The sequence below is a fragment of the Rutidosis leptorrhynchoides genome, chromosome 9 (assembly GCF_046630445.1).
Source record: "Rutidosis leptorrhynchoides isolate AG116_Rl617_1_P2 chromosome 9, CSIRO_AGI_Rlap_v1, whole genome shotgun sequence".
Taxonomy (NCBI): Eukaryota; Viridiplantae; Streptophyta; class Magnoliopsida; order Asterales; family Asteraceae; genus Rutidosis; species Rutidosis leptorrhynchoides.
Window position 1 is genome coordinate 239,158,303 of NC_092341.1, and position 26,065 is coordinate 239,184,367.

The 26,065-nt window shown below is 33.8% G+C and overlaps 2 protein-coding genes across 2 annotated transcripts in view; both read left to right on the forward strand.

Annotated features, from left to right (window-relative positions):
* The first annotated feature begins 13,276 nt into the window (after positions 1 to 13,276).
* On the forward strand, positions 13,277 to 16,257 carry LOC139866841 (uncharacterized). The gene is made up of 10 exons (XM_071855133.1): positions 13,277 to 13,401; positions 13,598 to 13,736; positions 14,066 to 14,224; positions 14,346 to 14,375; positions 14,459 to 14,554; positions 14,636 to 14,728; positions 14,818 to 14,961; positions 15,056 to 15,163; positions 15,577 to 15,628; positions 16,001 to 16,257. Exons 2-10 carry the CDS (start codon positions 13,650 to 13,652, stop codon positions 16,033 to 16,035), a joined length of 804 nt encoding a protein of 267 aa, XP_071711234.1. The 5' UTR covers positions 13,277 to 13,401; positions 13,598 to 13,649; the 3' UTR covers positions 16,036 to 16,257.
* Positions 16,035 to 26,065, forward strand: part of LOC139868618 (uncharacterized) — a 105,362-nt gene continuing 95,331 nt past the window's right edge. Inside the window, exon 1 of the mRNA XM_071856952.1 lies at positions 16,035 to 16,073. The gene's annotated coding sequence lies outside the window, so the exon portion shown is untranslated. The remainder of the gene's footprint in view (positions 16,074 to 26,065) is intronic.

Consider the following 26,065-nt stretch of genomic DNA (forward strand, 5'->3'; position numbering starts at 1 on the left):
ACATTTTATACACATTTTCTTAACAATAACAATTCTACACTTTTACATACGAAAATGTGTACAATGTTTTATCACATTTAAACTCTTAACCATGTCAACAATAATCATTATAGCAATTAAACACTTGTTACATGGCATTCAAATCAAACTAGTGCTCATTTTCATATTTTTGTCAAGTCTACACTTTGTCAAATAAGCATATACGAAAAATGTACATCAAGTTCATAAGCATTTATCTCAAATAACATGCCAAAATAATCACTACTAGCAATGAAACAAGTTTCAAATGGCCTTTATATCAAATTATCCAAGTTCATGAATTTTTAGACTTAAAAAGTCCACTTTAATTCTCAAAAACATGTTTAGGCTCAAAGTTTGGATCAATTAACTACCTAAACATGTTACACTACTTAATTTAGCAACAATTCATGACAAAAATCGGCCATAACCTGTTTATATCAAAAAGCCCCAAATTACTCAAGAACACAAACCCTAGATTCCTAAAAATTTTAAGTTTTTTAGCTTCAATTCATGTTAAATAGCTTCAATCTAGGTTATACATGCATAATATAACAACAATTTAAGTCTAATTACACTAGAAATTAACAAAATCAAAATATAAAATTTCTAGCTCAAGAACACAAAAAATTCGAATTTAAAGAGATTAGGGGTGAAATCTTTACCATTCTCCTGAAGGGGTTGAGACTACTGAATCTAGGCATGATTGTTGTGAAGTTTTGCAAGAAATTTGGTGAAAAATGATGAATTTTTAAGGGGATTTGGGAGAGTTTTCGTGTTTGTGTATGTGTGTTTGTGAAAGAAGCAGAACTCGACTGAAACTTGTATCTGACCTGTTTTTCTGGTCCATGCGAGTCGCATGGTTTTGCTCTTACCCCCATGCGAGTCGCATGGGGTGTAATTCTGGTATTTTTTTTTTTTTTTTTATAAAAACCTTATACTTTTAAAACATAAAATTTAATAAAATTTTAAAAATTTTGTTTCTTTTTAAGACGAGGTCGTTTCGGGACGATGCCCTAGTCCGTCCTTCGACAAAATTTTAAAATTTGTCAATTTCAAGCAATTGTTTTAAAAGCTTAGATTTTTGGATTTTTTAATTTTTTTTTTGCATACTTTAAATCAATAAGATTAAAAATAATGATAATAAAAGTTCTCGTCCCTCCCTCGGGTAAAGCAATTTCGGTTCAAAGACCTAGTCTTCAACTTACGACGAATTTTAAAAATCATATTTTTAACTTAATGAGATAAAGTAAATTTTTGTTTTTAAATTCACACAACTTAAATATAAAATTCAAAATTTATATTAAAAATTCACACCAAACTTAAAATTTGAAATGCATAAAATTAAGAATTTATATTTTAAAAATTAAAAATTCACACCAAACTTAATTTTAAAAATTCATAAATTCATATCAAACTTATATTAATTTTTCAAATATTTACAATTTTAAATATATTGTTTTTACAAAATTTACAATATTAATTTAAGATTTAAATATTAATTTTAAAAACATGGTAAAAATAAAATTAAAAATCTTTTTGTCTTTTTATCCCACTTTAATCAATCAAATATTATCAAAAATATGCGCCCCTCTTTTCGGTAAAGTAATTTCGGTTCCAAGACCTAATTTAACTCATGACGAATTTTTGAAATATTTTGGGTTGATTGTTTAAAGATATTTATACCTTAAGAATAAACGTTAAATTTCGCAGTGATGTAATAAATTTTTGAATGATATCAATAATTTCGGTCGCCAAACCTAATTTTATTCAATACCAATTTAATACTTTTTAGCGAACAAATTAGCGTTTATTATCAAAAGGTTAAAAATAAAAATAAAAATAAAAACTGTACAGACATACCTGTGAAATAGATTTCTTAGTTATATGATCTATTCCATTCATAAGATAGTCGGTTTAATTGGTTTTCCATTGCTACATAAGCGTAACCTCGAGCATTCAGTGTCTTTTCTTCTAAACATATGAACGGTCCGTCTCTGCATAAAGTAACAAATTCGGTATTTGAATAGGTTTGATTATTTGAACATTTACCTCCATGTGACCATTTTCCGCATTTGTGACATCGTTCTAGGTGTCTTGCTCTTCTTTTCGCTGCGGATTTTGATTTTCCTTTACCAAATTGTAACTTATTATCTTCGCATCTGGATTCTTTTCTAACTCCGTCCATTCTTTCTCTGATTACTGATACTAATTCGCTCGGTAGTATGTCATTATTACGTTTAGTGATCAAAGCGTGTAGCATTAGACCATGGTTTAGTTCACAGGCAGTCTTCATTTTGTAAAAACCTAAAAAAATAAAAATTCAGAATGGGGGGAGAAGACTAGTTCTTTAGGGTCTGCTAGGGAAAGACCATACGTGTTCCATTTTCTAGAACTACACGAAAACAGACAATCTAACTCTAACAGAAATACATATTATCCTTTAAAGACTTGATTCCCCCCACACTTAGTTAGCTGTGGTGTCGAAATTGTGATTAACTTCGTTGTCGACTTCCATCGGACCATGTATGTAATGTTTAACTCTGTGACCATTAACTTTAAATTCAATCCCATTTGAATTTATTAATTCTATCGTTCCGTATGGGAAAACTCTTTTGACTATGAATGGTCCAGACCATCTTGATTTCAATTTTCCAGGAAATAGCTTGAATCGTGAATTGAAAAGAAGAACTCTGTCTCCTTCTTTAAATTCTTTTGAACTTCTGATTCTTTTATCATGCCATTTCTTCGTTCTTTCTTTATAGATTAACGAATTTTCGTATGCTTCATGTCTTAATTCTTCTAATTCATTTAGTTGACTTAATCGTAGACGTCCGGCTTCATGTAAATCAAGATTACATGTCTTCAAAGCCCAAAATGCTTTGTGTTCAATTTCTACTGGAAGATGACATGCTTTTCCATAAACAAGTCTAAAAGGTGTGGTTCCAATTGGAGTTTTGTAGGCTGTTCTAAAAGCCCAGAGTGCATCCTCCAATTTAATGGACCATTCCTTCGGATTTGATCCTACGGTTTTCTCTAGAATACGTTTTAAAGCTCGGTTGGTATTTTCAACTTGTCCACTTGTTTGTGGATGATATGCGGTGGAGATTTTATGAGTTACTCCATATCTTTTAAGAACTTTCTCAAGTTGATTATTACAGAAATGAGTACCCCGATCACTTATTAAAGCTTTCGGTGTTCCAAACCTTGCAAAAAGACGTTTTAAAAAGTTGACTACAACTCGTGCATCGTTAGTTGGGAGAGCTTGTGCTTCCGCCCATTTAGATACATAATCAATGGCTACGAGTATATATAAATTATTATGAGATTTTGGAAATGGACCCATAAAGTCAATACCCTAAATGTCAAATACTTCACATACTTGGATGACATTTTGTGGCATTTCATCACGTTGACTTATTTTTCCGGCCCTTTGACATGCATCACAGGATTTGCAAAGAAGGTGTGCGTCTTTGTAAATTGTAGGCCAATAGAATCCAGCTTCATAAACTTTTCTTGCTGTTAGTTGAGGCCCATAATGCCCTCCTGTTGGTCCTGTGTGACAATGGTTTAAAATTTTACTAGCTTCATCTCCAAATACACATCGGCGTATTATTCCATCGGGACAACTTTTAAACAGATGTGGATCTTCCCAGAAATAGTGTTTTATATCACTGAAGAATTTCTTTCGTCTTTGGTACGATAATCCTTTTTCAAGGAATCCACAAACTAAGTAGTTTGCATAGTCTGCAAACCATGGGATTTCTTTATAATCTATCTTCAATAGATATTCATCAGGAAAGTTGTCTTGTATGGCCGATTCATTTAGAACTTCTAACTCAGGATTTTCAAGACGAGAAAGATGATCAGCGGCGAGATTTTCTGCTCCTCTTTTATCTCGGATTTCAATATCAAACTCTTGTAAGAGTAAGATCCAACGGATTAATCTTGGTTTAGCATCTTGTTTTGAAAATAGGTATCTAAGAGCAGAATGGTCGGTATAGACCACCGTTTTTGCTAGAACGAGATATGATCGAAATTTGTCAAAAGCAAAGACAATAGCAAGGAGTTCTTTTTCAGTAGTTGTATAGTTCGTTTGTGCTCCTTGTAACGTCTTACTAGCATAATATATAGGTTGAAATCGTTTTTCAATCCTTTGTCCTAAAACGGCTCCCATTGCAAAATCACTTGCATCGCACATTAGTTCAAATGGTAGATTCCAATTTGGTGTTATCATGATTGGTGCATTAGTGAGTTTTTCTTTAAGAATATTAAAAGATTTGATACACTCATCTGAAAAGATGAATGGCGCATCCTTTTCTAGGAGTTTATTCATAGGAGTGGCAATTTTAGAAAAATCTTTTATGAAACGTCGGTAAAAACCGGCATGCCCTAGAAAACTCCTAACTCCTCTAACATTGGTGGGATGTGGAAGTTTAGCAATTACATCTACTTTAGCTCTATCCACTTCAATCCCTTCTTTTGAAATTTTATGTCCAAGAACGATGCCTTCTTTAACCATGAAATGGCATTTCTCCCAATTAAGTACTAGATTTGATTTTTCGCATCTAATTAGCATTCGTTCCAGATTAACTAGACATGATTTAAATGTATCACCGAAGACTGAAAAGTCATCCATGAATACTTCCATGCATTCTTCTATCATGTCATGAAAAATCGCCATCATACACCTTTGAAAGGTTGCAGGGGCGTTACAAAGTCCAAATGGCATTCTTTTGTAAGCAAAAGTACCATAAGGGCATGTGAATGTGGGTTTCTCTTGGTCCTCGGGTGCTATTGGAATTTGAAAATATCCGGAAAATCCATCTAGAAAACAATAGTAACTATTTCCGGCTAATCTTTCCAACATTTGATCTATGAAAGGTAAGGGAAAGTGATCTTTTCTGGTGGCGTCATTTAATTTTCTATAATCAATACATACACGCCATCCTGTTACAGTCCTAGTAGGAATAAGCTCATTTTTCTCATTTGTAATGACAGTCATGCCACCCTTCTTAGGTACGCATTGAACTGGGCTTACCCATGGACTATCAGAAATTGGATATATCAAACCTGCATCTAGCAGTTTAATAATCTATTTCTTAACTACATCTTGCATATTAGGATTTAGTCTTCATTGGCGTTGCACATACGTTTTATGACCTTCTTCCATAAGGATTTTATGTGTGCAATACGAAGGACTTATTCCTTTAATATCATGAATCTTCCATGCAATGGCTGGTTTATGAGCTTTCAACACAGAAATGAGTTGTGATTTCTCATTTTCAGTAAGAGAAGATGATATTATTACAGGTAATTCAGATTCACCATGTAAATAAGCGTATTCCAAATGGTTTGGAAGTGGCTTTAACTCTAATTTCGGAGGTTCTTCTATCGATGATTTATATCGATATCTGTCTTCTTCTTTTAGCATTTGAATTTCTTCTGTTGTTGGTTCATATCCATTAGCTATAAGTGTAGCTAACATTTCAGCTTCATCAATTGGTTCATTACCTTCTCCTAAAGAACATTCTCCTGTTCCTTGTAATTCTGGAAATTCTTCTAATAATTCTGCATGTGCATCTATAGTTTGAATATAATAACATGTATCATCTGCAGATTGTGGTTGTTGCATTGCTCTATCAACTGAAAAGGTAACACTCTCATCCTCTATACTTAGGGTCAGTTTCTTACCGAACACGTCTATCATTGCTTTAGCCGTGTTTAAGAATGGTCTTCCTAATATGAGAGGAACTTGAGAATCTTCTTCCATGTCCAAAACAACAAAATCTACTGGAAATACTAAAGTACCAACTTTAACTAGCATGTTCTCCATTATCCCTCTAGGATATTTTATTGATCTATCGGCTAGTTGTATGCTTATTCTGGTTGGTTTCAATTCTCCCAGGTCTAGTTTAGTGTATAGTGAATACGGCATTAGATTTATACTAGCACCTAAGTCTGCCAATGCTTCTATTGAACTAAGACTACCCAGAAAACATGGAATTGTGAAACTTCCTGGATCAGATAGTTTTTCTGGTATCTTATTCAACAGCACTGCTGAACAATTTGCATTCATAGTGACAGCCGAGAGTTCTTCCATTTTCTTTCTATTCGTGATTAGATCTTTCAAGAATTTAGCATATCTTGGCATTCCTGAAATCACATCAATGAAAGGAAGATTTACATTTATCTGTTTAAACATATCCAAGAATTTGGATTGCTCGGCTTCAAGTTTTTCTTTCTTCATTTTACTCGGGTAAGGAAGTGGTGGTTGGTATGGTTTAACATAAGGTTTATCCTTAACTGTGTTATCTTCATTAACCTTTTCAACTACCGGTTCTTTTTCCTTATCTTGATCAGGTTGTGGTTCTTGTGGAGTAGGAATAGTTTCATCAGAAGTTATAGGTATTTCAGGTGGTTTAAGTGTTGTACCACTTCTTGTGGTAATAGCTTTAGCTGTTTCATTCCGGGGGTTAGCATTTGTATCGCTAGGTAGACTTCCCGGTTTTCTTTCACCTATTAACCTTGCTAGATTACTCACTTCTTGTTCCAGATTTTGAATAGAAGCTTGTTGATTTTTAAATGCTTGAGCATTTTGTTCATTAGTTTGTTTTTGAGATGTGAAAAACTATGTTTGAGTTTCAACTAGCTTCGTCATCATATCTTCTAAATTCGGCTTTTTATCATCGGTTTGTTGTGGTGGTTTATTTTGAAAATTAGGTCTTTGCTGATTGTAAGTATTATTGGATATTTGTTGATTGCTAGGACCTTGTTGGTTGTTGTATGGAATATTTCGGCTATAATTCTGGTTTTGATTGTAAATCGGTCTTGGCGGTTGATAATTATTCTGATAATTATTTCCAGGCCTTTGGTTTATGTATGAAATATTCTCTCTTTGTTCCATTGTTAATTCAATACTGAGACAATCTTTTGTCAAATGTGGTCCTCCACACTGCTCACAACTAATTCGTATTGAGTGAATATCCTTAGTCATCTTTTTCATTCGTCGTTCCACAGCATCTATCTTTGCGGAAATGGAATCTAAGTCATGGCTAGAATCGGCTCTAGCTGCTTTAGATGATCTAATGATATCTTTTTCTTGGTGCCACTCATGTGAGTGGGAAGCAGTATTATCAATAATTTTGTAAGCATCAGTTTCGGTTTTCTTCATAATAGAACCACCAGCTGCTATATCTATGTCTTTCCTTGTAGTGATGTCGCATCCTCGGTAGAATATTTGTACTATTTGACAGGTGTCTAAACCATGTTGCGGACATCCTCTTAACAACTTTCCATATCTTGTCCACGCCTCATATAGAGTTTCATTTGGTTTCTGTGTGAACGTAACAATTTCTGCTTGAAGTCTTACGGCTTTAGATGCAGGAAAGAATTGTTTAAGAAATTTGTCAACTAAAACGTCCCATGTATCGATCGCCCCTTCAGGTAACGATTCCAACCAATCTTTGGCTTCTCCCTTTAAAGTCCAGGGAAATAACATGAGATATATCTGTTCATCCTCCACTTCTCGTATTTTAAATAGTGTGCAGATCCTATTAAAGGTACGTAGATGTTCATTTGGATCTTCCTTCGGCGCACCACTAAATTGGCATTGATTAGTCACCATGTGTAGAATTTGTCCTTTGATTTCATAATCTGGCGCATTAATGTCTGGATGAGTAATTGCGTGACCTTGGCCAGTGCGTTTAGCTCTCATTCGGTATTCCATACTTAAAGGTTCCAGATTCTCCATAATTGAATTTGTTGAATCGGTATCACTAGATGATTCTGATTTAATGGTTCGTTCCTCAACAATCTCTGTTTGAATGATTGGTGGTTCCGGAGGAAAGTTTAATGGTTCAGGATCTACGAACCGTTCCTGAATATTTTCCGGATTCTCAATTGTGAGGTTGGGTTCAAAAAATGGATTATCGGAAATTTGAACTGAAGTACTTGGTTGACTGGATGACGATTCTAAAGAAAAATCAACGGCGGTTATATTTGTTAAACGATGTCTTGATCTAGTTACAGGTGGTGAACGTACAAAAGGTGATGAACGTCTTGCTCGGTGCATTCACTGAATATCCTATTAGTTTTTAAAAGGAAAGAAAAATTATAATAAGTTATCCAATCAATAGACTTTTCTGATTTTGCCCACGTTTTGAATAGCCAAAAGATGCAGCAGAGGGGCAGGATTCGTTTGGTCTCAATATAATTGAGGACTGTTTGGCTCCAATAACCCGGTCCACGTACAAATCCAACTATTACTACGAACCAGAAAATTTTGATGTCTATCAATTTAACCACTTAAAATAAATTTTCGTAATTTTAAGAAATTTAGATAAGAAGTAGAAAAAATTCTAAGTCCTAAAAACTAGAATAGCGAGAAATAAGAGAGAAAAAGAGTTCGTCGAAAAAGGTTGAAAAAGAAAAAATGGTTGAAAAATAAAAGGTGACGGAAAAATAAAAGAAACTTATCAAAACTTAAAAATACTTGACTAACCTAACCTTATTACTACAACTAACTTAAAATTATAATCGCAAATTGATATTACTAATTGGAATGATAATTGATACATAGTAAAAGGTGTCTAAAAATATTAAAGCTTACAAGGAAAAACTAAATTCCAAATGGAAATAACTTAAAAAGAAACTAAAACTTAAAAAGGCGTCGCAAAATTCTAAAGCACCTAAATCTTAGTCTAAAGAAAAAGCACTTAAGGAATTCTACGGCAAAGCCTAAAAATCTAGGAGTAAAAATGACTATAGCAAAAACTAAGTTTAAAATTAAATATGAGCTAAAAATACAAATATTACGCTACAACGATTAAAAAGGTACAAAATATAAAAGTTATAAAAAGTTATAAAAATATTAGATTTTATAAAAATATTATTTTTATATTTTTTTTATATTATAGTATTAAGTAAATAAATAATAAAACTAAACAAAAGTAAAAATAACTAAATAAATTAAAAACTTAATTATAATAATAATAATAGTTTTAGGGTTTAAGTAATAATAATTAAATAATATCCGTAATAAATGCGGAATTAGGGTTCGGTTGTGGCCTTGTCAACCCCTTCATGCGACTCGCATGGAATAAGGGGGTGGGTCATGCGAGTCGCATGACCTGCCTTGCAGGTTCAAATCAGGGGGTCAAATGACAGGTTCAACGAAATATTTAATATTTTATTTTCTTTTTTTCTGTTTTAAATTTAAATAAAATATATATATATAATTAAAATAAAAACTTAAAAATAAACTTAAAATACTTTATAATTTTGTAAAAATAAAAGAAAAACTTAAAAATATATTTAAAATACTTTTTTTTTTTCTTTTTAATTTTTTTAATTTTTAAACAAAAATATATATATAACAAAAACTAATTAAAACTTAAAATATAAAATTTTTTTTTTTTTTATATTGACGTTTCGCTTCGGTGTTCCCCGGCAGCGGCGCCAAAAATACTTGATGTCATGCGAGGTGTATATAAAATAGTTATTAATTTTAGCAGAAAACACTATTAAATACGATACAATTTTACACAAGATATTTATTTATTTATAGAATGGATATACTTAAACCTTGCTACAACACTTATAGGCAGTGTACCTAATCGTACAGTAGTGTAGTTTTTAGTAAGTCCGGTTCGTTCCACAGGGAAATCTTTAAACAAAGCTCAACGCTATATTAGTTTACTTTTATAAAAATACAAACATATATATAAGTAATATTATTATTATAAAGGGGGGTTTTTACCGTTTAATGACCGGTTTGTCGATTTTAAAACTTTAGTCGCAGTTAAAACCTAATGTAAAATATAAAATAAATACAAGACTTAAATTAAAGCGTAAAGTAAATAACGATAATGAAATTGCGAATAATAAAAATGCGATAAAATAAAATTGCGATAATTAAAAAGTACGATAATTAAAAGTGCGATTAAATAACAATAAATAAAAGTGCGATAATTAGAAGTGCAATTAAATATAAAATAAAGGAAATTAAATATGAAATAAAAGAATTATGCTTATTTAAACTTCCGTAATCATGATGTTTGACGTGTTGATTTTAGTTTTATGCCCATGGGTTAATTGTCCTTTGTCCTGGATTATTTAATATGTCCGTCTGGTTTTTGTCCATAACAGTCCATCAGTCATAAATATAAATTGCAAGTGTCCTTGTCAAATTATTATTATACCCGAAGTTAAATATTCCAACTAATTGGGGATTCGAATTGTAACAAGGTTTTAATACTTTGTTTAATGAATACACCAGGTTATCGACTGCGTGTAAACCAAGGTTTTACTACTTTGTTAACAATTACACCAATTACCCTTGAATGTAATTTCACCCCTGTTTTAATTATTCTAGTGGCTATTAATCCATTCCCGTGTCCGGTTAAATGAACGATTATTCGTACATATAAATACCCCGTCCATCGTGTCCGATCGAGTGTATATGGTAATTTATAGGGACGCCCAATTGTAAATCTTTATATTAACATTAACAAACTTTCATTTAATTAAACAAATATAAAGCCCATTAATAGCCCATAGTCTAATTTCCACAAGTGTCGTTCTTTTGTCCAAACCCCAATTATGGTACAAAGCCCAATTACCCAATTTTAGGAATTAGCCCAACATCATGATTACTTCGTTTTAAATAAGCATAATAATAACTTAGCTACGAGACATTAATATAAAAAGGTTGAACATAACTTACAATGATTAAAAATAGCGTAGCGTTACACGGACAGAATTTCGACTTACACCCTTACAACATTCGCTAACATACCCTTATTATTATTATTAATTAAAATTAAAATTATAAATATTTATTTATATGTTTGAGATAGAGGGAGATAGATATTATGGTGTGTAGAAAACGGATGCCAGAAGTCGCTTTAAATAGAATGTGGCCTGGAAAAGGGGGTCATACGACTCGCATGAGTTTCCCCTTCCAGCCATGCGAGTCGCATGGCAAGAGATTCCAGCTCATGATCTTTTGTCTGATTGCTTGCCGACATAATAAATAAATAATTTTAATATATAAATAATTTTAATAATTATTTATATATTATATTATATTTATATGCATAGTTGAGTAGATATTTTTAGTCCGTTGCGTCGGGCGTTTCTTCTAGGCTCAGGCCCCGGTTCCGGATTTTCGGACGTCCTCGCGTATTATTTTAAATCGCGTACTTTGCGTCTTGTAACTTGTACTCTTGTCATTTTGAGACGTTCCTCATCAATATTTTGAACTTTTTTAATTGTATCTTGTACTTTTTAGCTCTTTGGACCTTTTTGTCTTCAATTAGTCGAATTTGCCTTTTATCTTCTCTTTTTAAAATATAAACGAATATCGCTTGTAATTTGAACAATTGCAACTAAAATCTTGTCTTTCCTGAGGAATAATGCTATAAAATATGTGTTCATTTTTGGCATTATCAACTGCACACACAGTCAACCGAGTGTGTGTACACACTCGACCGACTGTGTTACTCAGTCGACCGACTGAGGGACACACTCGACCGAGTGTGTCTGATATGCAGTATATATACGGGTTTAGACTTCTTGATTGAGGTTACTCGTCCCATTTACCCTAATCGACAGGTTTTCGTCTCTGCCGATCCCTAACACCATATACCACCGAAATATATTATCTAGGCGTTGATCTAATCTAGTTTTGGCTCTAGGTTTGATCTATTCGATCCCAAAACGACCCATATCTCGGTTTCACCCTATTCTAGTGTTTTCCGCCTCTAGGATAGATTGCAAGCGACCTAAGATCCCTAGAATAAACGTCTACAAATTATAAACATTTTTATCAACAAGCTTAAACCTTGCCCGTGTTTGGAAGATTTTAAAGAAAACCGTCCCTCTTCTTTAGAGGACCTTTTAGTGCGTGCTCACAGGTTCTGCAGACTTGAGGTAGGGCTTAGTGATTAAGATATTTTGGGAGTCATTGCGCGTGCTTAAACACTTAAACTTTATAAAGCCACTGTTGTTTATGGTTCTGTTTTTCAATCATAGTACCATATGAAGTTTTAAGTCTGTTTCTAAGTGGAGTATGTATGCATGAATGATTATTATTGAAAGTTGTTTTTTCCTTTATTATAGTTTTGTTTTTCAATTTATTTCTTCTTGGAAGTGATATGTTGCAACTGAAATGACTAATTGTGCTGTTTTGAAAATTAGAATTTCTATAAATCTCAGTTTGAATACCAGAAGTTGTATAATTTTATTAAATTAATATATTTATATACATGAATCAACAAGGATTTGATTAAAGCTCTGTCGCGTTATATGATGAACTCTTAACAAGCTTCTACAAAATTGTAATATGATAGAGATGAATGGAGTATAATCATAGGATTTTGCTAGCGACAACATTTAGGGCTGTCGTTAACGTGCATAATTATATTGTACATTGCGGTTGAGATTACTTTTTGATAGTTATGCAAATATATAATGAAATTATGCACGTTAACAACCCTAAGAGGTTGATGTTAGCAAAATCCTATATTATATATATATAACTCTATTAGAGTTATATTATTATAAGAATAATAAATAATGTAACTGAAAGTTTGTTTGAGCTCGAATGCTTGATATAAAATTATTGGGCCGTTTATATTCACAATATGTTCAAGCTCGAGCTCGTTTAAGTTCGACGTTTTGACTCAAATAGAACTTTTAACAAGTCAAGCTCAAATAGTTTCGAGTAGCTCGCCTAATATAGTCTAAAACAAGCTCAAATAATTTCGAGTAGCTCGCCTAATCTAGTCTAATACTCCATTCGTCCCAAAAGAAGTGTATGGAGAAGTTTTTGTTCAATTTAAGTTATGTATGATAAATGTTGGTTTGGCTCTTATACTTGAGGTAAGTTTAGCTGAATCTATTTAAAATATGAATGATTGAAAATAATAAATGAAGGTAACTTGAAGAGTTTAGTGATGTTAAATAATACAATTATTATCTTATATTTTAATTTTATTTTAGAGAATTATATTATACTGTAAATAATAAGGTGACGCTTAGTTTGGACGTAGAGATTATAAATTTAAGATAAAATTGTCAAAATGGTCCATGTGTCTGTGCATTTTTGTCATTATCATCCTTGTCTTTTGAAAACTGCAATTTTCATCCTTAATAGCGTAAATGTGTTCCAATTTGGTCCATGTGTTAACGGATGGTTAAATTTTCCGTTAGCGTAGGCTCGTGCATATCACGTGATTATATACTCCAAAAGACTAAAAAGTTGACAAGTCCGGCGCCAATAAACACAAAACCCTTGGTAGCAAAATATTTACAATCCGATCATCATCCGGACATTTCTTCCTGCTCACTAAAGCATTGTTGCAATTTGTTGAATTAAAGGTACATACATGTTTCTGATCATCTTCGCTATTACCTTTCGGCATTTTCACATTTTTCTTTAACTTTTGCACAATAAATTCGGTAATGGATATGAAGGGGAACGATTAGGGTTCCGTCTGAAATGTTGTTAATACTAATACTTCACTATTTGTCTGTTAAATAGCTTACTATTTTACTAAATAAATCATGTTTTCAGGTTAAGCACTTGGTATCTGTTGATAGCTAGGGCAGAATTGTTAATTTTATCAATGGAAGATGAGAAAGACGCTTATTACGTGGTTAGGAAAGGAGACATTGTTGGTGTTTACAAAAGCTTAAATGACTGCCAATCTCTTGTAAGCTTTATAAATCATCATTAGTTAATGTTATGAAATTCTCAACTTCACTTAACATTTAATCTGATTTTTGCAACACTCCAACATATCTGAAGATTTGCTGCAATTTCACTTTTCCTCAGTCCGGCTATGTTGCGTTTACATGAACCCTAATTTATAAATTTGTATTTTTATTATATATATTTGTAGAAGTTCACCGGGTAATTTATAACCTATGTCAGTTGTGTTATTTAATGTATCTTTAGTTATTCACTTGATAATTTATGATTTTGCTTACTCAGCTATGCTAATAATTGTAATTTATGTTCTAATTGTGAGGTATTCATTAGCTGCCTGGTCCAGATGTTGGTGTGTTTAAAGGCTATGGGCTGTCAAAGGTTACTGAGAAGTACCTGGCAACACGTGGGCTTAGTAATGCAATTTATTCTGTTGCTGCTTCAAACGTGCAAGCTGATATTTTTGGCCAACTTATTCCCTGTCCTTTTCAGGTTAGATTATACTTTGTTCATATGAGTCCTTTCTATCTTTTATTTTATGTCATTAGTTTCTCAACTCTTCTATGACATATACTGGATGTTTTACCAATCTCTTCATTTCATCATTTTTCAGCAACCCAATTTCAGTAATGAGAAGGAAAAGGTAATGTTTTTGAAGGGAGCTACAATATGACAAATTGAAGTTACTTAATATAATTTGTTTATGTAATTCTGTTTTATCTGCAGAAAGATATTGGATCGTCTTCTTTATCCGAAGCTTCTCAAAGAAAATTGCCTGAGACTGAAAGCTTTATTGAGGCCCTACCCGTTTCTGCCCATTGTGTGAGTTTTCAGACCGTTGTCTCTCAATCTCTTTCAATCATTCAATATAAAAGTAACCGACTCTTACTTTATTATTATCAGTGTTCATGTATTATCGAGTTTGATGGTGCTGCCAAAGGAAACCCGGGACCCGCAGGTGCTGGGATTGTGCTACGTGCAGTAGATGGAAGCCTTGTATGAACTACTCAACTCAAAAATCATGCACTCATCATTGTGTATATAATTAAGCAACTTAGATATTTTTTTATTTATGAAATTTGTAGGTTTATCGTGTGCGTGAAGGTCTGGGAATTGCAACCAATAATGTTGCTGAGTATCGAGCTGTGATATTAGGGTTGCGTTATGCTCTTAAATTAGGTTTTACGTATGTTCGCGTGCAAGGGGACTCGAAACTTGTTTGTATGCAGGTATCCGTTTAGCTACTTATGCTCTTAGTTGTTACATATATACTCGTGCTTTCATTATATTGACATGTCAGACTCAATTTTGACATATTATTAGGTTAATGGTTTGTGGAAAACCAAAAATCAGAACATGAGTGATTTGTGTAAAGTTGCAAAGGAGCTTAAGGAGAAGTTTCTGTCTTTTGAGATTTGTCATGTTGAAAGGGTATGTATTATATCTATCATTTTGTCCTTAAAATGTACAAAATTTCTTTGTTGATCGTTAGTTTCTAGTCTTAGGAACTTCTGTAGTTACAAAATCTGATACATGACTCATCTTATGAAAGTTATTACTGCTAAAAATTAATGGTCAGGCAAATAGATTATGGTGTGTCCAATCAAATGGTTGGATTTTCAGGAGTGTGGCTTAATTTATAAATGCATTTTCTATTGATACAAAAGTAACTTAAAACTTAGTTTGACTTCTAAAACTTATTAAAGCTACGGTCATCTTAAAATAAATAAATTAGGAGAGGTTGAAAACACTAGGATATGTTTTGGGTGACTGTTTTTATGCATTTTATATGATGCATTCCTAACACTTGGATGTCTGTTACTGTTATAATTAAATATGGGAAGGAGTACAACTCTGAAGCTGATGCTCAAGCCAACCTAGGTGTACGTCTTCAAGGTAACATATACTTGAGACTATTTTATTTAACGTATTTGTTTCAGGCATGATTTAAAACCCATGGAAATTTGATTTTACCATTTTCATGGCGTCTCAATATATATATATATATATATTTTTTTTTAAATTTTCCATTCTTATTGGCCGGAGTTCCACTCGGAAGCAATATCTGTCGAATAGAGAGAGGGATGACTTTCAATACTTTTGAGAGTGTTTTCACTCTGGGTGGAGAAATGACTTGTCTTTATTCTCGAATAGGGGAAGGATTGTCTACATCTCACCTCCCCCATACACCAATCATGTGTTATTGGGTTTTGTTGTTGTTTGTTTTAACATATTTTATTTTTCTGAAATTATTCTATATTTGTGCAGATGGTGAAGTTCAAGAGGAAGTTGATGGGAGATAGTTTAAACTTCAAACGCCTTGAAGTTGATAAAACATTTGGTAATTTGACTAACAGTATCACATCACTGCCTTTTTGATTTTAGGTTAAACTAGTTTACGAACCCCCGTTTCGCGCCGGGGTTCGGCTTTCAATGTATTTTGGTGCGTTTAGTTTGTAAAATCATTTCGTGGCTAACGATGATGTCGTTGAAGCACAACTCGAGTCGAACTAAAAGGTATAATCCGTGAAAGATTTAAATATTATTATAAATTAACAATATATGTGCTATGTGCATCTCCGCGTTTCGCTATGGAATTGTCGACTTTTAAAAATTTAACGCAAAATTAACGTGTATGAAAAGTACCTCAAATATTTAGCGTTTTTTAAAAAGATTCCATTTTGCGTATAGTTAGTGACATTGTGTTCCTAAAATTATTTCGAGTTTAACGATGGTGTCGGAAAAATTTAACTCGTTGCGAGCGAGAAGATATGACCCGTTGAATATTTGGGTGGAGTTTAGTTAAGATTTTTTTTATGAAAATGGTTATTTGACACTTTACTCCCCTGTTTGGGGGGCGGTTTTAATTTTTGAACAAAGTTTGTGGGTTTTTTTGGAAAAAGGAAAAAAAAGGTGAAAACAAAAAAAAACAAAAAAAATAAAAAAGGTGAAAGGACGAAATATATTATATAATATTATTATAGTTATAATAGCGGGGAGGCGAGTCGGGTCGGGGTAAGGGGGTAGGGTTGGGGGTGTTTTGTATTTTCTCGAGGGTGTGGGGTTTTTTTTAGTAATTGGGGAGGGGCTGATTCGTACTTTGGATAAAGTTTGGGGTCCTTAGTGTGAGATTGAGATAGTCCAAATAGTAGTATTGGGGAGGGGGCCGATTCGTACGTTGGATTAAGTTTGGGGCCTTAGTGTGAGTTTGAGATAGTCCAAATAGCAATATTCATTTGGACTATCTCAATTAGATATAAGGTATAATTAATAACTCGCTAATGAAAATTTTAGGTTGGATCTGAATCAGCATTTGGGTAAAATTAAGCATGAGGTTTTTTTTTTTTTTTTTTTTTTTTTTTTTTTTGTGCGAAAAAACGAATACTCATAGAAATCGGGTCGTTTTACAAAGGAAAATGCCCTCAATAGGGAATACAAAAGGACATGGAAAAACGGGAAAACTCGCACCTAAAAAATAACAATCTACACAAAAACTATCTATAAACGAGTCTCTCTAACATCCCGAAAAAAACTACAAACAAAAACCGAGAAAAAACATGGAAATACAAAAAAAAAAAAAAAGAAACCAAACGAAGAACATAAGACGGACCACAACAATCAACTTTGAGGGCTCGCTTTTTTCAAATTTCCATTAACCGTCTCCTTCAAAGAATTCTCAGACCGATTCTCAATATTGTAAGATAACACATTGGCGGATCCTTCACCTGGTGCATTAACCAGGAGTTTATGCAACTGTTCGGGTTGTGATTGGCACCCTCAGAAAGCTTCAAGGGTGTGCCGAGCACACCACTATATATTGGGACTGGTTTAAGTGTAGATTAATGCACAGAACATCAGCAAACATAAGAACAAACGCCCTTGAGTCCATACTAATTCTAGATTAAGCGTCTCAAACGACATAAACGAAAAATTTATAGTCATCTCATGTAGCGAATATACAACACAATCATAGATATTAAGCAATACTCATCAACATTACAAAAAGAGCAATCGCCCAGTTTTCACCATTACCATTTGCCTGAAGTACTGATTTCAACCCTTATTACTTGGCATACAATTAAACTATAGTAGCAAACATAAATGTTACTCCATACTACAATACCAACGCATCTTATTCCTACTAGTTAAAGCTCGATAATAACACCCTAACGATAAAGATTACAATACCACCGTGAGTTTTCATACTCAAGCCTGATGGTTGCCATATTGTTCTAAAGGAACACATTAGCATAATGCATTGGTCACAACATGTCACACAAGCTCTTATGCATATGTTCTGCCTTTAATGATTCTTACACCTCACCACACACACTGGGTAGCATTCTGCAAGAAAAACACAAGTCTAGTCGTTTATCGGCTTTTCAAAAGGCTCATGACTGCGTAGAAACAAGTCTAGTCAAACAAGATTACATGTGTAAATATAAAAGAAAATTAAAAACATAAACATAAACATAAACATAAAATTTATTAGAACTGTCAAGAAAAATAAACATGATCTTTCATTAGTTCTAAAAATAAAACTCTAGTTAGAAAATATTAAACTAAAATGTTATCCAATTTTGAATTGATCGGTTTTGAGTGACTAGATCCGACTTTGATCAACAAATCCTATTTTGACCCATTAACTGATGTTGACCGATTAATTAAATGGATTTTAGAAACTCGGATCGTTTGATTCTTCAAAAAAGTATCGAATTTAACCGAGAGTAATCGGGGATTGTCACAATAATTAACAGGATTATACCTGTAGTGTTTCTTGGTGTAGTGTTTCTTGGAGAGGCTGGTGGTTTGGAGACAAGTGGTGTAGGGGTCCGAGGCTTGGCAACTGGTGGTTTATATGTGGGGAATTTAGCCATGGGTTGTTTATATGTGAGGGGTTTAGCCACAAGTGCTTTGTATGTGGGGAGTTTAGCCACCGGTGATTTATATGTGAGGGGTTTAGCCACGAGAGGTTTATATGTAAGGGGTTTAGCCACGAGAGGTTTATATGCGAGGGGTTTAGCCACGGGTAGTTTATATGTGAGGAGTTTAGCCACAGGTAGTTTATATGTGAGGGGTTTATCCAGTGGTGGTTTATATGTGAGGGGTTTAGCCATGGGTAGTTTATATGTGAGGAGTTTAGCCACAAGTGGTTTATATGTGAGGGGTTTAGCCACTGGTGGTTTTAATTCTGGTGAAGGAAGTTTGGGTTTGGTTGGGGCAGGGGATGTGGCATATGCAGCCTGTATCAAACCAAAAACACAGTAAATCTTATTAGACTGTTTACATATTGTTTGTATATAAACTGAAAATTACTTGTTCTTATATTTGAATAATAAGCTTTTCAAAAAAGTTAAGTTATATCTAAAACACCACCTAGAATCTTGAAGACACATTTACTTAAAAAAAAAAAATTTGTCCCCTTTATATGTGGTTTTTTTTAAGGCAAACCCTTTACATATGGTTTATTGGGGCCATTTCAAAAAATCTGAATATGGCATATAGTATATGGCCAACAAACAGTATCCATTTGTAGTAAAAAGTTTGGGATTCAATGAGCTTGGCTAAACAAGGGCATTCATACAAATGGTTTGTAGCAAAAGTCAAAAATCCTGGCTACAGATCTGATTGTAATTCTAGAATTCATTATCCACGAAGACTAATTATTCTTATATCCTATAATTATTTTTTCTCATTTCTAATCATATTAAAAACCCCATAACATTCATCCCTTGGTTTCTACGAACAAAAAAAGTAAAAGAAGAAATACAGTAATAAAAAAAACCAGTAGATAGGACAAGAAAAACATAATACGACAATGAAGTCCATTAATTTGGTTGATCTTTTTATCACTATTTTAGTAGTATATATTAAATAATTAGTTACCAATGTAGAAGAATCCAACAGATGGATAGAAACCATGCTAAACTATCGTGAAAACAAAAAAAAGTGTTAGAGAAGAGAGAATCGCCTGGACGTTGGGAGATACAAATTTGAGAGAAAATAACTCTATTACTCACAAGAATAGATTACACGAGTATTTACAGAACTCAAAAAAAAAACTCTCAAACTCACACACTCTCTAGGTTGTGATTACACTTCTCTGGGTGATTTTAGGATGATTTACAATTGAAGTTTCAACCTCTATTTATACTAAAACTTTGGTGGCGGTGGAATGGTGTGAACGAGGAAGGTGTCGTGTGAACGGAGAAGGTGGGCGGCCGTCATCGTATTCAACTTTTCTACTTCCGCATGAGTTGTTCAAAGTTGCCTACTTTGAATATCTAGAAACAAATCTTGATTACGGCATCTAGAAGGTGAAGTTGGTGTATGGCTGGAAACCATCAATTCTCCCCCTTCAGCCGAATCCACGAACATTCCAGTTATGTCTCTGCATAACTCCAATTTCTCTCGAGTCACTACCTTTGTTAACATATCCGAAGGATTCTCCTTTGTATGGACCTTCACTAGTTTCAACAGTTGTCGATCAATTACCTCGCGTATCCAATGATAGCGAATATCAATATGTTTTGTACGGGAATGGTACATGGAGTTCTTGCTCAAATCTAGAGCACTCTGACTGTCACAATATACCTTGTACTCCTTTTGCTTGATTCCAAATTCTTGAAGATAACTCTTTAACCACAACATTTCTTTTTCAGCTTCTGCGGCAGCAATATTATCTGCTTCAGTTGTGGATAATGCAACACACTTCTGTAGTCTTGACTGCCATGAAACAGCTCCTCCTGCAAAAGTGTAAATGAATCCTGAAGTAGATTTCCTACTATCAGGATCTCCGGCCATATCCGCATCTGTATAGCCTTTCAAGATTGGATCAACTCCCCCGTAACAAAGACATATCTTCCTTGTACCTTTAAGATATCTTAGAATCCATTTTACCGCCTCCCAATGCTCTTTTCCGGGGTTGGAGAGAAAACCACTCACCGTTCCCACTGCATGAGCAATATCGGGCCTTGTACACACCATCGCATACATCAAACTTTCAACTGCTGAAGAATATGATACTGAAGACATCTCCCCGATCTCTTCCTTGGATGAGGGACAAGAACTCTTGCTTAACTTGAAATGGTTGGCTAATGGAATGCTAACAGGTTTGGCATTGTTCATATTGAAACGTGAAAGCACTCGTTCAATATACTTCTCCTGAGATAGCCATAACCTTTTATTCTTCCTGTCTCGAGTTATCTGCATTCCCAAAATCTGTTGAGCATGTCCTAAGTCTTTCATGTCAAAAGACTTCGAGAGTTCCTTCTTCAGCTGGTTGATCTTCGTTGCGTCTTTCCCTACGATCAAAATATCGTCTACATATAGTAGAAGAGCAACGAAATTTCCTTCAGAAAACTTCTGAATGTAGACACACTCATCTGCTGCAGTTTTCTTGTACCCTTGACTCACCATGCACGAGTCAAACTTCTTGTACCACTGCCTAGGTGCCTGCTTCAAACCATATAAACTTTTCTTCAGCTTGCATACGAGGTTATCTCCTGAAACCTCAAAATCTTCCGGCTGCTCCATGTAAATTTCTTCTTATAAATCTCCATGAAGAAAAGTTGTCTTTACATCCATCTGTTCAAGCTCCAAGTTCATACTTGCGACCAATCCAAGTATGACTCTAATTGAAGTCATCTTGACTACTGGTGAAAATATCTCGTCAAAATCAATCCCTTTCTTCTGTTGGAATCCTTTGACTACAAGCCGTGCTTTGTATTTCACCACTTTTCCACTACCTTCCTTTTTCAGCTTGAACACCCATTTATTTTTCAGTGCCTTCTTCCCGCGTGGAAGTTCTACAATCTCATAAGTTTGATTTTTCTGCAGAGAATCCATCTCATCCTGCATTGCGAGCAACCATTTTTCTTTATCCTTATGAGTTACTGCTTTATGAAAACTCTCTGGTTCTCCATCTTCAGTAAGTAGAAGGTACTCGGATTCTGGATATCTACTCGATGGAATCCGACCTCGTTCAGATCTACGAACTTCTGGAACATTCTGAGGAGATCCACCATCATCTTGACCTTGTGATGGTGCTGGAATGTCTGGCAGATGGGGTTGTGGCTCCCCCTGCTCAGCACCGTCATTTTCCTCATTATCTTCTACTTCGGGCATTTCTTCTTGCACTGAAAATTCATTTCTCATGAATGATTTCGTTGTTGCCTCTTGCACCTGAGCAGCAACATTTGTCTTCTGAGATATTGTGAGCTTTTCAATATCTTCTATTTTCTGGCTTTCATGGAACACCACGTCCCTACTTCTGATCACCTTTTTCTCCTTTGGATCCCATAATCTGTATCCAAATTCTTCATCTCCATAGCCTATGAATATGCATGGAGTGGTCCTTGCATCCAGATTCTGCATGAGCTCCTTGGATACATGTGCGTACGCCAAACATCCAAATACTCTTAAGTGAGAGTATGATGGATCCTTTCCAGACCAAAGTTTCTCCGGAACTTCAAAATTCAGTGGTACTGATAGAGATCGGTTGATCAAGTAACATGTGGCTCTGACTGCTTCTCCCCAGAATGGCTTTGGCAGTTTAGCCATACTGAGCATGCTTCGAACACGTTCCATGGTTGTTCGGTTCATTCTTTCTGCTATACCATTGTGTTGAGGGGTACGTGGAACTGTCTTCTCATGTCGGATGCCATATGATCTACAATAGGCATCGAACTGCCTGGAAGAGTATTCACCGCCGTTGTCGGATCGAAGACACTTTAACTTCTTTCCTGTCTCAAGTTCTACCATGACATGGAACTGTTTGAAGTAATCGAACACCTGGTCCTTCGTCCGCAAGAAATATACCCACACCTTTCGAGAAGTATCATCGATAAACGTCAGAAAATATCGATTGCAGCCAATTGATTCAACCTCTAAGGGACCGCAAACATCAGAGTGTACCAGACCGAGTAACTCTGATTTTCTCGTTGAAGAGAAATTAAACGAGACTCTATGCTGCTTACCAAACAGACAATGATTTCAAGGATCTAGTGCAGCGTCCTTGTCTACATTGATAAGCTTCTTCTTTATTAGGGTAGACAACCCTTTCTCACTCATGTGAACGAGTCTCTGGTGCCATAAATTTTGTGAAGCCTCCTTTTCTGCAACATTAATACTGTCTGTGCAGATCTTCACATGAGTTTTGTATAGTGTGCCACAAATGTGTCCTCGAGCGACTATCATAGCGCCTCTTGACAATTTCCATGTGCCTTTACTGAAATGACTATCATAGCCCTGTTTGTCGAGAGCTACTCCGGAAAGTAAATTCAGCCGAAGATCTGGCACATGGCGGACATCCTTCAAAGTGATTGTGCTCCCGGAACTTGTCTTTATCTTGACATCACCAATTTCGACAATCTCAGCGAAACTGGAATTTCCCATCTTCACAGCTCCAAAGTCACCAGCTTTGTATGTTGTGAAGTATTCCTTATATGGAGTCACGTGGTAGGAAGCTGCAGTATCTACCACCATTCTGTTTCTTCTCGTGAGACGTGAAGGCATGTCTAATCATGGGTTGAACAATAAGCGACATCACCAGAGATAGTCACTAATGTTTCTCCACCTAAAAGGACCCGTCCTAATTCATCTGGACGAATACATTACATTTGGTTACATCGCGAGGCACTTGACCTCTATTGTGACGAACCGGAAATTTCCGACCAAATTTAAACTTAACCTTTATATGTTTCCGACACGATAAGCAGAATTTGTAATGTTGAATCTCAAAAAGTTTGGAACTACATTCATGTAATCAATTACCCTTTGACCGTGTTCGACGATTCACGAACAATTATGAGTATATAGATATGTATATATAATATATAATATTAACTGAAAACATTAACAAAGTATTAGATATATGATACTTTACATGAACGTATTTGTTTCGATATATTTATCGACAGAATTAAGAGATAATATCAAATGATTGAATTATCAGATACATTATGATATGATTACGGGCCTATGTTATGAGGTCCACTGTGATTTAAGAAATCTATTCTTTTTGACAACATTCGGAAAATGGTAAAGTGATTTATACATAAGAATAAATGTGTCAATTAACGGGAACTAGACAAGGGTTAGTGGAAATTCCTGTTTAATTTCCAAGGCATGTTTTATAATATTTTCCTCGTGACCTTGATAAGATAACTATGTTAACTTTCATTTTATTTAATATGAAAATAAGAACGTGGAGTGTAAATAACTTAGATGTTGGATATCGACAAGTTAAGTAACTCGACATTTTTCATTAAGATGATTTCATACGTTTATTTAACCTTTGGACTTTATCCCATGCTTCACCAACAGACTGTAATTTAAAAACTTGAAACCTATTATGAATATATATAATTCTACTTTTCTAAAATATTTTGTGATATAACGATTTCCATTATTTTAACCTTTTAACAAAATGATTCTTAAATATATTTAGTTTTGGAAAACAAAATTATCATATTTATTTGATTTAGTTTCAAAAGTAAAAAAAAAAAAACGTTTTCAGTTTAAAAAGAACTTTATTATTAAAACGTATATATCTTTTATAAATATCTAGAACCACTTTTAACAACTCATTACTTAACCAGTATGATAAAGATAACGATATTTATATTTTATTTTATTAAATATATATACAATTTAAATTAATATTATATATATTTATACGCGTATTATACGTATATAGTTTTATACTTTTACTATACTTTAACTTTACCTTTACTTTACTTTTATTTTACTTTAACTTTAATAATTCATACTTTAATAATTCACTTTAATAATTGATACTTTAATAATTCACTTTAATAATTCATACTTTAATAATTCACTTTAATAATTTATACTTTAAAAATTCACTTTAATAATTCATACTTTAATAATTCACTTTAATAATTCACTTTAATAATTCATACTTTAATAATTCACTTTAATAATTCACTTTAATAATTCACTTTAATAATTCATACTTTAATAATTCACTTTAATAATTCAAAAATCTATTATAAATAGAATTCAATAGGTTTCATTATTTCATAGAAACTTGAAAATATATTTCTCTAAACTCTCTCAGTCGAATTACATATATATATTTTCTTTGTATTATTTCAAGATATTATTAGTATACATAAAATACTACGACGGAGTTATACTCAGACGATTTCAAAATAAGTTTTCAAACGGGATAGAGCTAAGGAAATTATGGGTTATAGCTATGGAGGTTATGGGTATTGATCGAGGGTATTGCTCGTGAGGTCAACCTAACGTTTATCATTTTCGTTGCGTCTACGTACTTTTCTGCAATATTGAATCACAATATTGATACGTTCGTGAATCCGAGACAAACCTTGCACTTGTTCAGTGCCGTCATATACATAATTGCTACGAAATACAGTATTGTGAGTTTCATTTGCTCCCTTTTTAATTGCTTTTGCAATATATATTTTTGGGCTGAAAATACATGCGCTGTTTTATAAATGTTTTACGAAGTAGGCACAAGTACTAAAACTAATTCTATGTGGGTTTAAACCAGAAATATACCCTTAGCTTGGTAACATTAAACTACTTGTCTATGTACGGTAGGCGCGAATCCTAAAGATAGATCTATTGGGCCTGACAAACCCCATCCTGACTATGGGATGCTTTAGTACTTCGAGGTTATTTTAAACACACCTGATTTGGTGTACTTCAGAGGGTAAAACATGAACATTAAGGCTTGTTACCGGGTGCCTACAACTTATAGAATATTTTTAAACACTTGCGAGTGTACGGATATTTATGAAAACTGAAATCTTGTGGTCTATTACTATTACGGAAATGATTGATTATGATAAACTAATGAACTCACCAACCTTTTGGTTGACACTTTAAAGCATGTTTATTCTCAGGTATAGTGCATTAGCTCATTTTAAGGATATTACCTGGAGTCATTCATGACATACTTTGAAAGACGTTGTATTCGAGTCGTTGAGTTCATCAAGATTAATATTAAGTCAATTATAGTTGGATGTAATATGAAATGGTATGCATGCCGTCAATTTTTGATATAAAGAAAGTTTGTCTTTTAAAAACGAATGCAATGTTTGTAAAACGTATCATATAGAGGTCAAATACCTCGCGATGTAATCAACTATTGTGAATCGTTTATAATGTATATGAACGGGTCCTTTCAGTTGGTATCAGAGCGGTGGTCTTAGCGAACCAGGTCTTGCATTAGTGTGTCTAACTGATAGTTGTTAAGATGCATTAGTGAGTCTGGACTTCGACCGTGTCTGCATGTCAAAAGTTTTGTTTATCATTTTTAGTCGGAAATCATCTACTTAC

What these genes read in the sequence shown, in the direction of transcription:
- LOC139866841 (XM_071855133.1), top strand. Translation starts at nt 13,650, where the DNA reads ATGGAAGATGAGAAAGACGCTTATTACGTGGTTAGGAAAGGAGACATT. An exon ending in TCAGTAATGAGAAGGAAAAG is followed by an intron (nt 14,376 to 14,458) that starts GTAATGTTTTTG and finishes TTTTATCTGCAG; the next exon opens with AAAGATATTGGATCGTCTTC. An exon ending in CGAAACTTGTTTGTATGCAG is followed by an intron (nt 14,962 to 15,055) that starts GTATCCGTTTAG and finishes ACATATTATTAG; the next exon opens with GTTAATGGTTTGTGGAAAAC.